General features: G+C 36.3%; 1 protein-coding gene across 1 annotated transcript in view; it reads right to left on the bottom strand.

Moving 5' to 3' along the window:
- Nucleotides 1-14834, bottom strand: part of COL24A1 (collagen type XXIV alpha 1 chain) — a 169416-nt gene that overhangs the window by 96937 nt on the left and 57645 nt on the right. The window contains exons 8-12 of the mRNA XM_058174721.1: nt 12924-12968; nt 7373-7426; nt 4131-4175; nt 2905-2958; nt 1518-1562 (exon numbers count right to left, since the gene is read on the bottom strand). Coding sequence (XP_058030704.1) covers nt 1518-1562; nt 2905-2958; nt 4131-4175; nt 7373-7426; nt 12924-12968 — 243 coding nt within the window. The remainder of the gene's footprint in view (nt 1-1517; nt 1563-2904; nt 2959-4130; nt 4176-7372; nt 7427-12923; nt 12969-14834) is intronic.

Here is a 14834-nt window from a genome sequence, read left to right as displayed (position 1 = left end):
AAGATTGATTTTGAAAGCACTGCCAATTTGCATTCACTGAATAGGAAATCTGTGTCCATGGGAGCAAGGATTAAAATAGTACCAAAAAGTACCAAGTAATGCTGACCAGTTGTATTTCAAGGTCAGTGGTCTCTCTGGGGGGTTGACACTAATATATCAAGGCAATACTTTGATTATCAAATTTAACTCATTTAAAAAGGCTAAGAAAACAATGTTCAGTTCCCCAGTCACAATTAATTCCACATGCTTGCTATGTACCTTCACAAGCACACGCATACACTCATATATTACACACTCGCACATAAATTACTATAGGTATATTTTGCAATTGTTGGAGGAAGTTAAATACCACCAACTTTAATGCTACTACCCAAGGAAGAAGCCTATTCACATTTTACTAGAAGTAACAATGCATTGTTTTTGTAGTTACAGCAGAAGGTAAGCATTTTCTATCATACTAATTTCTAGTTATAAAAAAGCCTTTACCCCATTGGCCTAATATGAAATTTGCAAAGTCTATGTATCATATATAATCCAGGTGGTTATCACTTTAACATATACTAAAAATTTCCAATTGGGATGTAAATGTACATACTATGGAAAAATACAAGTTTGGAAGAATAAAATATCTTAGCATAACATTCATTTGGTATTTGGATTATAATTTCTTATTAATAAAAACTAATCTATTGAAGTTTCCCTCCCCCTTCATTGGCATTATTAAAACAAATACTCCAAATTGTTTCCCAGAAGCTATCTCTTTCTTAAATAAATCATTTTTAAAACTAATACCTGTGAAACTCTTGCAAAAATGTAAGCAGTACAAATACAAGAAAATTTTTAAAGAAAGATGATAGGGCATGTGGACAATCAGACATGTATTTTCTGTAATCACCAGGAAATTTGTAATTGAAGTAAAAGTTTTGCACCCTCTTTAAATGACATCTATTCTTCAACTAAGAACTAATTCTGTATCTAATTCTTCAGTTAAGTAGCGTATCTCTGAAACTGCCTCCCAAAGAAAAATTGGATCAACATGCTATTGATCAATGTTGTTTCTGAAAAAGATTTTATAATTTAAAAGCACTGAGTTTTAGCACATTGGATGTTTAGCACTATGGATGTTTCTTTCTGCCCATCTTCCCCAGTTATGCTCTATTTTCTTACAAATTGATTTACAATTCATGTAAGGAAAAAAATAAAAATAATAAATAGCATTTAACCCCTTTAATGCAGAACATACAAAGAACATTTACCATAAGCTGCAATAGGGAGACCAGATCCAGACTGCAAAAATCTGAACTCTTCATTAGTTGGCAGCATAGAGTTACAGCTTTCTGTGTTGCTTTGCTACCATCTACTGGTCATCCAGAATTCTGGAAATGTTATGCTGTAATCCTATAATTATTTATCTGCAGGAAGCACTACTGAAGTTCATTATATTTAGAAATAAATTTAACCTGAATAAACTGAGCTGTCAATCAATACATACAATGAAATAAATGTTTGTCACTTACTATTCTCCCCTTTATACCTCTTTTTCCATGTAAGCCTGGAATACCCTGAAAAAAATAATAAAATGTAAATTTTCAATAGAAGTTACAGGTTTACTTAGATACAGCTTGCTATCATTGTTCTTTCATTTTATTATTGTTTGTGCTTATTTAGAATTACCATTACCAATTTAGAATTTCTTTCTGAATTTCTTTCAAAAGTACCCTATTTTTCAGAGTATAAGACGCACTGGAGTATAAGACGCACCTTAGTTTTTGGAGAGGAAAATAAGAAAAAAGCTGATTGGCAGGTGGATTGGCCTCCCGGAATACCCCCAATCAGCTGTTGCCAGAGATGAATTTTAGCAACAGATTCCTTGAGCTCTGTGCCTTGCTTTTTTTTGCTTTTTTTTTCTGCCTCTGAAAGCCTCCAAAACAGAACTTCAGAAAAAAAGCCTCTGAAGCTCTGTTTGGGAGCTTCTTTTCTGAAGCTTTTTTCAGTCTCTGAAACCTCCATTTGAGAAGCTGGGTGGGGCTAAATTCGGAGTATAAGACACACCCAGATTTTCACCCTCTTTTTGGGGGGGAAAAGGTGTGTCTTATACTCCAAAAAATACGGTAATAGTTTTGGTTGAGCAAAGATAACTCAGTTTACTCACATTTGTTTTCACACTTTTTCATTTTGCCCATTTTGAACTATTAATGATATTCAAGGTAGCATTGTTGAAGCTCATTCTTAATTCTTATGATTTACCCACATTGCTGTTTAGTCAATAGTTAGTCATACTGTGCAAAGTAACTGAGGACACCAAAGATACCCTTAGAAATAAGATCACGAGGCATTCCATTTGTAAAAGATTAAACAATTATATAGATCATCATGATTTCTTTAACTAGATTTATGCTTCAATAAGGATTATGACAGAGGGGTCCTTCCAGGGAAGAGAAGCTTCTTCATATAAGCTGGCCCTAAATTGTTGAAAGCTTTACAAGAATGTAAGTCTGAATTAGTCTGGAAACAGACTAGCATGCATGGGTGGCAACACAATGGCATTATAATGTAACTATTACAGCCAGTTCAAATAACAATCTATCTGCTCATTTTAGACAGGTTTTCAGACTGTTTCCATACACAATGCAATCATTCAACAGAGTTGGAGCCAGTGGTGGGTTTCTACTGGTTCGCCCTGGTTCGGGTAGTCTGGTAATGGCAGCAGCAGGAGACTCTGCCCAACTGCAGTCTGCCCAGACGTCATCACTGATGCTTTGCGCATGAGCAGAAGGTTCTGTGCATGCGCAGAAGCACAGCGTGAGAGCACTCAGTTCCAAAGTGAAGGTAAGTGGAACCCACTACTGGTTGGAGCATAAATTTCCATAAAATATGAATAAAGATGTATTCTATAAAACCTACTCTTTCTCCCTCAGGTCCAGGATTCCCAGCCACTCCTGGAGATCCAATGAAACCCTTTGGAATTATAAATAGAAAAACAAGAACATGAGAAACTTCTTCCCCAACACATTATATACAACTTTTAAGCTTACCAACACAACTAAAACATAAACTTTATGACTTCTCCAGTCCCAGTTTTTTTCCAGAATGTTTGGAACAGGTCTAAGTGGTCCAGAATGTCAGGCAAGCTGTGCCGCTGAGATGAGTTTTTAAAAACTGAGATGCATTGTTTATCCTGGGCATCATGGTTTATTGTTGTAGCTGTTGTTTATACATTGCTCAAATTCACTCTTGCAAGATAGGCAGGCATGTAAAATAAATACATAAATGGCCCAGATACTTTTGCTTGATTAGCAGATTCACTATTCAGGGTGAAAGTTAATTCTAAATTTAGGAAAATGTACAGGAGAAAAAAGTAATTTTCCCTAATAAGTGCCTGCTGTGTAGCTTGAATTTTATATTGGGGAAAGCTGCGATAACAGGCTTTATGTCAGAAACCCAGAAGCCTGTCCTCAACTTATGACCAGTGTCCTTCACAGTAGTAAGTTGTGATGTTCATAAAGGAGGTCCCCACATGATCAAATCAATCTTATGACCTTTTTGCAGTAGTTCTTAAGTACTGTAAGCACCACAGTAAACAAATTGTTCACACTGGGCTCGTTTGCCTAAAGAATGGAAGTATAAGTCGGGTTTTGGCAAAAACATTGTAAAACATGGTGATGTGCGATGCTGCAAACAGCTGTAAATGTGGACCAACTGGCAAGCACACAAAATGCAGTCATGTGACTGGGGGGGGAATTGTCATAACTTCAGAACTGGGTCAAAAGTGGTCTATAAGTCGAGGACTATCTGTACTTCTGATTTTATTTGACTACAGAGGAAGAGCCTATAAGCACGCCTTTATTTATGTAGTCTTCTAATATAAAACTAAAGGATTTAATATAAAACCAATATATCAGGCACAAAAAGGTTTCTATTCACGTATGCACACACCCCAAAACCGAATGATTAGCATGAACAGATTGGAAACGATGAGGATGAGAATAAAAGCCATATTTTAATGAAACGCATTTTATGAACCAGAATCAATCAGTGAGTAGAGAAAGAACAACTCTGCATGAAATATCTCTAGCCCTATGTTAAATTATGGTTGAGCAAAAAAAGCCATGCATATAATGCTTACTTACTCTTACACCTTTAGGGCCAGGGTTGCCTTCGGGTCCTGCTAAACCCTAGCACAAGAAAATATGTCTTTTACATTATTTTTCAAACAAGGAAACAATATATTTAAAAGGTGTTAAAGTTATTAATTTGCAATGTTGGTAACATGCTTTTTGAAATCATGTCTGTGAAAGTCAACATTCGGTACTTATAATATGGCTCTCAGAGGGCTTGTAAAAGATATATACTTCCTTTGGTATGGGTACTATTTCCTTTTTCGCTATAGTCAAATATTCATGAGACTTGCACTCTTACTTCAATAAAATATTTGGGTTAATAGGATTTTACAAGAATTTTTAATAAACTTAAACTTGGATGTGATTCCATATATTTCCCAATCAATATAATACCAATATGCCCATCCCAAATCTTTTAAATTCTTATTCTTTAAGAATGGCTAGCATATTGCTAGGGAGTTATGGAATCAACTATGAAACAGTATTGTAAAGTTTTAATTCTGTATGTCCATGATAATAGTTTATTATTTAACTATTGCTATAGAAGCCAAAAACAAAGTTGAAACTAATCCGGGTATCTGGATGAGAAAACTGTTTTTGCAATCACCAGTCATATCCATTATTTTATAACGAATCCAGACAATTATATTTCCATTTATCTGATTTAAAAAAATCCTTTTCCTCTCTATAAAGATCAGCAAGGAGATTAATGCAACATAAGGAGCTGTTAATCCTTAAGCATCATATTTTTTTTTATGCAGCTGGGAGCTGACTTTTTTCTTACCTTTGAGGACAGAGCTCTAATGGGCTCTAAGTATACTTAAGTTTGTGTTTTTGCAGAACCATAACAAAGACATCACCCTACAAGACTGCTGTTAATTCCTATGCATTTGTCTCTCATCTTCTATTCATTGCACTTTTTAAAATTCATCACTGTTATTACTGAAAAAGCAAAAATCACTCCAGTGCTAATTTTTATTTCTTAAATTTTTTTTGTTAAATAGCTACTGTACATCTATGTCAAATCAGCAATGATTTTTGATATACATGTATTGAAAACTGCAACTTTGATATACCTTCTCCTTAACATGATAGATTTCCCCCCCAGCTATACTATTGGGAGGATTTTCATTTTAAAACTACAAGTTTTTTTTAGAATGAAATCTTGATAAGTAAGAATGTGCTTTCTCTTCAACTGTACTGTTCTGGATAACTTAGTGAATGGAAAAATGTCTATTGTGTAGTTTTTAGATTCTGAACTAAAGTCTCTGTTTATGAAAAGGAAGTTTTATGACACTTCTCTAGTTTATTAGAAAGAATGTTCATTGTTTTATGAAAATTACAGCACTTGAGAACAGATTTTTAAAAAACAGTGTTGATTCAGGATCTAGCTTCTTCCATGAAACAGTCATGTTTTAGATTACGTGACCAGCATTCTGAATAACATTTTGCTTAAGAGAAGTGCCTAAAGTTAATTAATATTCATCCAGCTTCTAGAAATGTTATTATGATAATAAATTTCTCCAATCAGAATGATTATCTGAAGCTGAAAAAATAGGATGCGCCTCCAATGACACATATGATGGAAAAGCCTTGTACGGAAAAAGAAATGGGGAGTAAACACAGTAGTTCTTATATAGTTTGAACTGAGCAAAAAATAAATGTACAAAATATTAGCATTGCCACAGCTTCCATGAAAGAATACTGATCACTATCTATTAAGATTGATATTGTATGGGCAGAATTAAACAAAAGACAGATTTATAGTAACATAGATTTAAAGTAGAAATAACTTAAATACCTATAAGTGACCTCTAACATCTTTCCCTAATATGATATTTTGCCATTATGTTTTTCTATACTCTTTAGATAAAATTTTATTTAGTTTATACTTTATCTACTAGAATATTTTGTTTTGTTTTCACAAAACAACAATTATAGAACATTCTGACTTTATCAATCATTCATAAGTTTCACCATATCACCTCCCTGTAAGAATATCTAACAAGACAAGAATTTGCCAATAAGGATAATTCCTGGCTTATCCTAACCCAATTCTTGCTTGCTCTTTCCAAAGCTTGAATCATAGATCACACAGTATCACCCTGGTTTATGGTTCTGATATTTGGGGGTAGCTATAAACTAGAAATGCTAGTACAAATAACATAAAGAACCCTGGTGGCGCAGTGGCTAACCCTGGTGGCGCAGTACCTTGATGAACGTATCTTTTCTTTTATGTACACTGAGAGCATATGCACCAAGACAAATTCCTTGTGTGTCCAATCACACTTGGCCAATAAAATTCTATTCTATTCTATTCTATTCTATTCTATTCTATTCTATTCTAAACCGCAGTATTGCAGGCAAACTCTGCCCACAGCCTGGAGTTTGATACTGATGGAGCTCAAGGTTGACTTAACCTTCTATCCTTCCAAGGTCAATAAAATGAAGACCCAAATTATTGGGAACAATATGCAAATAATTCTTCTACATTGTAAGCCATTGAAATAGTGCTCTAAAGCACTATGGGGCAGTAAGGTAAAGGTAAAGGTTCCCTTTGCACATATGTGCTAGTTGTTCCCGACTCTAGGGGGTGGTCCTGATCTCTGTTTCAAAGCCAAAGAGCCACTGCTGTCCGAAGACGTCTCCATGGACATGTGGCCAGCATGACTAAACACCAGAGGCACACGGAACGCTGTTACCTTCCCACCAAAGGTGGTTTCTATGTTTCTACTTGCATTTTTTACGTGCTTCAGAACTGCTAGGTTGGCAGAAGCTGGTACAAGTAACGGGAGCTTACCCTGTTACGCGGCACTAAGGATTCGAACCGCTGAACTGCCAACCTTTCAATGGACAAGCTCAACAACTTAGCCACTGAGCCACTGCATCCTTGGAGCAGTATACAAGCCTAAATGCTATTGCTATAAAGTGTTTATTGTGGGTGGAGCGAGCCAAATTCAAGCAATGGATGCTCCAGCAAGGACCCTAGAATTCTGACTACTTCTGTTTCTTTTAAAAATGCAGCCTGTTTGTTTCTTTGATTATTAGATATAATGCTAATATTTTTATTATAGGATTGATTCTAGAAGAACCCTACCCTTAACCTTTTTGTTATGTGCAATAAGTATACTTGGAAACAAACTACATACATTAAATAGGAAACAACAAATTAAATTCGATAGGGCTATCTTGATGTATTTTTCAAAAAGTATTATTTCTGGTAATTTAGGTTTGAAGTGTAGTTACTGCACCTGCCTGCCAGGGTAACCAAGAGCCCCAGGGTTGCCAGTCATTCCTAGAATTCCCTAAATTGAGAAGAAGAAAAAATACAGTTTAATCATCTATGTAAGTATGAAATCATTCATTACAAGTCCAGTCTTCATTTAAGTTTACACTAATGGAGAATGTAACTCAAAAGTAGTGAGGGAAAGAGCATGGGCATTTTGTAGATCTTGAAAAATAGATTAGCCTGGCTTTTTAGGAAACGTTTGGACTAGAGCATAGGGGAAAAAAATAAAAGAAATTGTATTTTTACTTTAGAGAGTAGAGTGGGATTTATAGAGCAGAGCGCACAAACTAATGCTGATTATAGCTGTATGACTGCTATTTAGATTGAAATGAAAGTAGCAATGGGTTGGTTATCTACAACTGAATGCTATTAATTCCAACTCTCATCAAATATCCTAATGAAATAATTCAAAAACTGAGGCTAATGCCTATTTTTAGTGACTCAAAAGTCTCTGGAGTGTTGGAGTAATGACAGATTTGTGAATAGTGATTATAGTTATAATTCCTCTAGTTTTCTTTTTAACAGCAAGAGGTAGCCTGTTATTTATTACAGTGGTCTGCAAACTTGGCTCTTTTAAGACTTGTGGACTTCAACTCCCAGAGGAACTCTGGGAGTTGAAGTCCATAGTCTTAAAAGAATCAAGTTTGCAGACCCCTGACTTATTACATTATTTTACATAAATTCTATTCTATTATTCCAAAACAACAATTGGACATTTCAGTAATTTGCAAATGTTTTTAAATTTAATGAATTAACGAATGTTTTTGTAGTTGAAATCAATTAAAAATCTGTAACAGTTGAACATGTTTTCATTTTTAAAAAATATTGCCTTCTTCTGAATCATTAAATCATAAATATCTAAGCAATTTACTAGTGACCTATCTCTCCAGCTCACTGTTTTTTTAAATGTCTTTGAACATTAGTAGCTTGGGCTGGTAATTATGTTGTTGGTTTGAACTCTGAGCCTGGTGATTTGGTTGCAAACGTTTCATCCCCATTCAAGGAGAAATCTTCAGTGCACTTTGGATTGTGCTTGTCTGGGGAAGTAATTGCTGAGTCATAGTTGTTGGATTTAAGAACCATCTGTGTGATGTAAATTAGTGCCGGTGTTGTTGTTCAGATGCTTCTGATGATGTCATGGTCTGGTTTTGGGTTGATTTGAGCCAAGGCGGCGCAGTGGTTAGAATGCAGTACTGCAGGATATTTCTGTTGACTGCTGGTTGCCTGCAGTTTGGCAGTTCGAATCTCACCAGATTTCTTGTGATCTTTTTTATTTATTTATTTATTTAATTTTGTCATAACAGTATACATAAACATTGTCATAAGTAAAAAAAACATATCATTGAGAAAATATATATATAGAGGGAACAATAGGACAGGAACGATAGGCACTTTTGTGCTCTTTTGCACGCCTGTTGAGTTATAACTTTTATAAAGTTTTATAAAGTTATATTTTTATAAAGTTATATCTGTTGAGTTATTGTTTATTTGCAATGTGGCTGTTTGATGGCCTTTAAATGTTGCCTTTGGGATCGTGAATGATGTTGTTCTTTCATTCTAAGTGGTTGGTAGATTGGGTTGATGTCAATGTGTCTGTTTATTGATTTATTGGTGGAAAAGAAGGCTTCCAGGAATTCCCTTTCTCTCCTTGACTTCACCTGGGTTACAACAGTTGAAAGTTACACTTAGGACAAAAGAACAACATCCACCATAATCCCAAAGATAGCATTTAAAGACCAATGAACAGCCACGCTGCAAATAGTTGGGGCGCTGGGGCTAGTGGGAGAAGCTGCTAGCTGTGAGCAGGGAGTGAGGTGAGCACAAAGGAAAAGTGGCCCATATAATCATATAACTATAAACCAAAATTGAACTATATATTCAGGGTTACTCCACTTGAGATAGTGATTTTATTCTATTTCAGAATGACTGGTTTAGTTCAGTGTAATACTCTTTTCAAATTTGGGTACTGTCCTCTTTGTAAACAAATTAGTAGTCTACGTGGACAGATTACCTATCTAGAATCTCAAATCTGTGCTCTCCAAGCAGAAATTAGGTGCCCAATTCAGCCATTCCACTCTATTGAGCTGCCGTGCCCCTCTACCACAAAGATCCTGCAGGAGAAGGGCAGTATGGATAACCGTGGGATCTGGCAGGCTGAGAGCTGTGAACCATAAACACAAAGCTTTTGCAGTGTCCCAGTATAACAGATATAGTGCCCTTGCTGACCTTAACAGGGACACTAAAGTGACAGGCCAAGGTAGTTGTGATACTAATAACTCAAACAAGGAGATCATGGTCCGAGATGAAGAACTTACTTTGGAAAGGGGAAAGTGTGAATCAGGTATTATGCATCAGTCACACAAGAAGAGCACAGTATCCAAAAAGAGAAGCTACCTTCTGTTTGGTGATTCAATTGTAAGGGATGTAAATTTAGGAAAGGATATGGAGGTTTTGAAAGAGGTCAGGTGTCTGCCAGGTGCTACTGCCAGCAGAGACAAAAGGTGTATTCTTAAGATAGTCAAGAATGCCAGTAAGGAATGTGATGTTGATGCTATTATACATCTTGGTACAAATGATCTGTCCCAAAAGGATGTACTTTCTGTGCAGAATGATTTCCAGAGCTTGGGGTATGAACTTAGTAGTATAAGTTGTAGGCTTATCTTTTCAGAGCTTTTACCAGTATATAAAGAACAAAAAGGTAAAGGCCAGCGTATAATGGAGTTTAATGTGTGGCTAAAGGAGTGGTGTAAAAGGGAAGGCTTTGGTTTTATTAGTCATGATGTCTGCAACTGGTCCAACGAAAAACTATGCAAAAGAGATGGATTGCATCCATCAAAGAAAGGGTCTGAGTTACTTAGCAATAAATTCACAGATTTTCTGGAGAAACCTTTAAACTGAACAGTGGGGACAGAGAATTAATTGATACAAAACATTTCTGTCCCCAGGAATCCAAAATTAATAGGGTTATCAGTGCATGTAACATAGATGTCTGTGTGGGTAAGATTATCAGCGCTGCTATTAAGCAAAACCAAGCATTTAATAGTGAATGCCATACCATGTGCACTAATCAAACAGGTGGCAAGAAAGTAGGGGCAGTCAGGCAGTAAACACAAGGTCAATCAAAACGGACTCAAATGTCTATACACCAATGCACAGAGTATGAGGAATAAACAGGGTGAATAAGAAATTCAAGTAAATGAGGGCAGATATGATATTGTTGCCCTTACAGAAACTTGGTGGGATGAAACTGACAAATGGAACATACAGCTAGAGGGATATAAATTATTTAAAAGAAATAGACCAAATAAAAGAGGAGGTGGAGTTGCACTATATATAAGAAATAATTACATCTCTACAGAAATAGAGCACAACAATGATGAAAATTATCTTGAATGCATTTGGGTCAATATTAAAGGGGTGAAAAACGATATTGTCATAGGTATATACTATAGGCCACCCAACCAAACAGAGTAAATAGATGAACTTTTTGCTAGTCAGCTAACTAAGGTATGTAGGAAGCACATCACAGTAGTAATGAGGGATTTTAACTATCCTGACATCAACTGGGAGACAAACTCTGCACCAAGTAGAAAATCCAACAGGTTCCTAGCAAACTACAGACCTATCAGCCTGACCTCAATACCAGGGAAGATTCTGGAAAAGATAATCAAGCAACGAATCACCGAACACCTAGAAGCAAACAAAGTAATAACCAAAAGCCAACATGGGTTTTTCAAAAACAGATCATGCCAGACTAATCTTATTGCATTCTTTGACAAGGTGACAAAATTAGTAGACCAGAGGAATGCTGTCGATATAATTTACTTGGACTTCAGTAAAGCATTTGATAAAGTAGACCATAACCTACTACTAGATAAAGTAGAAAAATGTGGGTTAGACAGCACCACCACCAGATGGATTCGCAACTGGCTGACCAACTGCACTCAATGTGTAGTCCTCAATGGAACTATATCCACATGGAAGGAAGTATGCAGTGGAGTACCCTAAGGCTCTGTTTTAAGCCCAGTACTCTTCAACATCTTCATCAATGACTTGGACGAGGGGATAGATGGGGAACTCATCAAATTTGCAGATGACACCAAGCTGGCAGGAATAGCCAGCACTCCAGAAGATAGGCTCAAGATACAGAAGGATCTTGACAGATTAGAACATTGGGTGCTATCTAACAAAATGAAATTCAACAGTGAAAAAAGTAAGGTTCTACATTTAGGCCAAAAAAATAAAATGCACAGGTACCGTATATGTGGTACCTTGCTCAATAGTAGTAACTGTGAGAGGGATCTAGGAGTCCTAGTGGACAACCATTTAGATATGAGCCAGCAGTGTGCAGCAGCTGCCAAAAAAGCCAACACAGTTCTGGGCTGCATAAACAGAGGGATAGAATCAAGATCACGTGAAGTGTTAATGCCACTTTATAATGCCTTGGTAAGGCCACACTTGGAATATTGCATTCAGTTTTGGTCGCCAAGATATAAAAAAGATGTTGAAACTCTAGAAAGCATGCAGAGAAGAGCAACAAATATGATTACAGGACTGGAGGCTAAACCATATGAAGAATGGTTGAAGGAACTCGGTATGCCTAGTTTAACGAAAAGAAGGATTAGGGGAGACATGATAGCAGTGTTCCAATATCTCAGGGGTTGCCACAAAGAAGAGGGAGTCAAACTATTCTCCAAAGCACCTGAGGGTAGAACAAGAAGCAATGGCTGGAAACTAATCAAGGAGAGAAGCAACTTAGAACTAAGGAGAAATTTCCTGACAGAACAATTAATCAGTGGAACAACTTGCCTGCAGAAGTTGTGAATGCTCCAACACTGGAAATTTTTAAGAAAATGTTGGATAACCATTTGTCTGAAATGGTGTAGGGTTTCCTGCCTGAGAAGGGGGTTGGACTAGAATACCTCCAAGGTCCCTTCCAACTCTGTTGTTGTTCTTGTTGTTATTATTGTTATCATAGTTATAGTTATAATTCAATAGATCACAAGAAATCAGACCACATCACATGCAGCCCATCAAATCAACCCCAAACCAGACCATGACACCCTCAGAAGACACCTGAATAACAACAGCAGCACTAATTTACATCACCCAGATGGTACTTAAAACCAAGGACTATGACTCGGCAACTACAGCTAGTCAATCACACAATCCGAAATCAGGCCAGGATTCAGAAAAGTATTTAAAGGCTAGTATTCTCCCAAACAAGCACAATCCAAAGCACACTGAAGAAGTCTCCTCCAATGGGGATGAAATGTTTGCAACCAAATTGCCAAGCTCGGAACTGAAACCAATGACATCACTGCTTTTTATTTTGATTAGCAATAGTTGTCTGATATGTGAGATTTTAATTGGTGTGCAGGATTAAACATTGGCCCATATTCCCACAAAAGACATTTGACCACCAGCCAAGCAAGCAAGCAAGCAAGCATGAAGAGCTTATTAAATATTTGGGATTAATACACGGTGCACCAAATCATGATTATTTTACTTACTTGCTCCCCTTGTATCCCTCTTGGTCCTGGATATCCCATTAAACCCTGCAGGTATAAAAAAACAACAAATGTTGCACTGAAGTCTAAAACACTCCCATATGTCCCCATATAAGCAGAAGCAAGCACAATTCTTTTTTTAAAAACGCTCCCAAGAGAATTTTGCCAAGTTTAGTTTTTAGACTTGGCAAAATTTCAAGACATAGAATAGAATAGAATTTTATTGGCCAAGTGTGATTGGACACACAAGGAATTTGTTTTGGTGCATATGCTCTCAGTGTACATAAAAGAAAAGATACGTTCATCAAGGTACAACATTTACAACACAATTGATGGTCAATATATCAATATAAATCATAAGGATTAGCAGCAACAAAGTTACAGTCATACAGTCATAAGTGGAAGGAGATGGGTGATGGGAACAATGAGAAGATTAATAGTAGTGCAGATTTAGTAAATAGTTTGACAGTGTTGAGGGAATTATTTGTTTAGCAGAGTGATGGCCTTCGGGAAAAAACTGTTCTTGTGTCTAGTTGTTCTGGTGTGCAGTGCTCTATAGCGTCGTTTTGAGGGTAGGAGTTGAAACAGTTTATATCCAGGATGCGAGGGATCTGCAAATATTTTCATAAAGTACGAATGGAAAATATTACTGATATAGAGAGGGAGAAATCCTTATCTCCGTATAATTACTTACTAAAATTTCTAATATGTCATCTGGCAGATATCAAATATGGATTTGTTTTATGTAACATACAAATTACACATCTATAATTATTCAAATTTGTATATAGATGAAGTAGTTTTCCAATCCCAAATCTTTTGCAAAGCTTCTTGAGAAGCTAATTTGATTATAGCAGATACAATTCTCCACAGAGCTCTAAGAATTTAGCTAGAAAAAGAAATTTGCTAGGATTTTTTTATAGGTTAAAAGAAATATTTGGTTCTTATGACAATAGAAGCATCTCCGTAAGATAGCTGATGCGAACTTGATAGATAACTCACAATAATTTTGTTTTGCATGTTTTATTGGAAAGTTTTGGGAAACGTTCTGATCAAACATGCTGTATATTATGGGAAATATACAATAGACTATTATGGGGGAAATCAAATAATATACAGTATATTAACTGGTAAGAGCTGGTGTAATGCTTAAGGTGCTGGACCAGGAGTGAAGAAATACAAGTTCCCTCCGAAACGGAAGCTAGCTGGGTGACTGCTCAGTTTTAGTCTGGGAAGGAAGAAATAATCATCTATAACAGGGGTCTCCAACCTTGGCAACTTTAAGACTTGTGGACTTCAATTCCAAGAATTCCAGCTTTGCTGGCTGAGGAATTCTGGGAGTTGAAGTCCACAAGTCTTAAAGTTGCCAAGGTTGGAGACCCCGATCTATAACTCACATAGTGCGAACATAGATAAATGAAGTCTTCATTCTAGAGTAGATTGATTAGGGCTGATAATAATATGAATTCATATTTTACCAAACTTACATTTACAAATTGTTCTCAAGTCTAAATTAAGAAAGGCACTGACCAGGAACAGATACAGAAACCTGAGAATTTATCAAAAGTATGAAACATAACATCACAATATGAGCCCCAAGCCTTAGGTAACTGCAACAGAAATATAAAAAGGATAGGCACCGCAAGATCACAAAACACATTTAACCATTTTTCCACCCTACCACCCCACAGATGGCCATTATGAAATCATGCATGTGTACATGCATGTGGAGGAGAGTATTTTGAAAGCATCTGAAAATATTCTATTACCATCTTTTGGATGTTTTTGGCAAAATGAAAGTGATACCTCTGTTGACAATACAGAGGTAAATAGTTACCTGTTTCTTAAAATTTGGTATCAGTAAAATAAGGGAGGAATGAAGCAAGGGGTTATTTGAAGAGCAGGTGCAAATCC

This window comes from Ahaetulla prasina, chromosome 3 (genome assembly GCF_028640845.1).
Source record: "Ahaetulla prasina isolate Xishuangbanna chromosome 3, ASM2864084v1, whole genome shotgun sequence".
Lineage (NCBI taxonomy): Eukaryota > Metazoa > Chordata > Lepidosauria > Squamata > Colubridae > Ahaetulla > Ahaetulla prasina.
The sequence above is the reverse complement of the archived record's forward strand: the minus strand, read 5'-3'. Positions and strand labels throughout refer to the sequence as shown.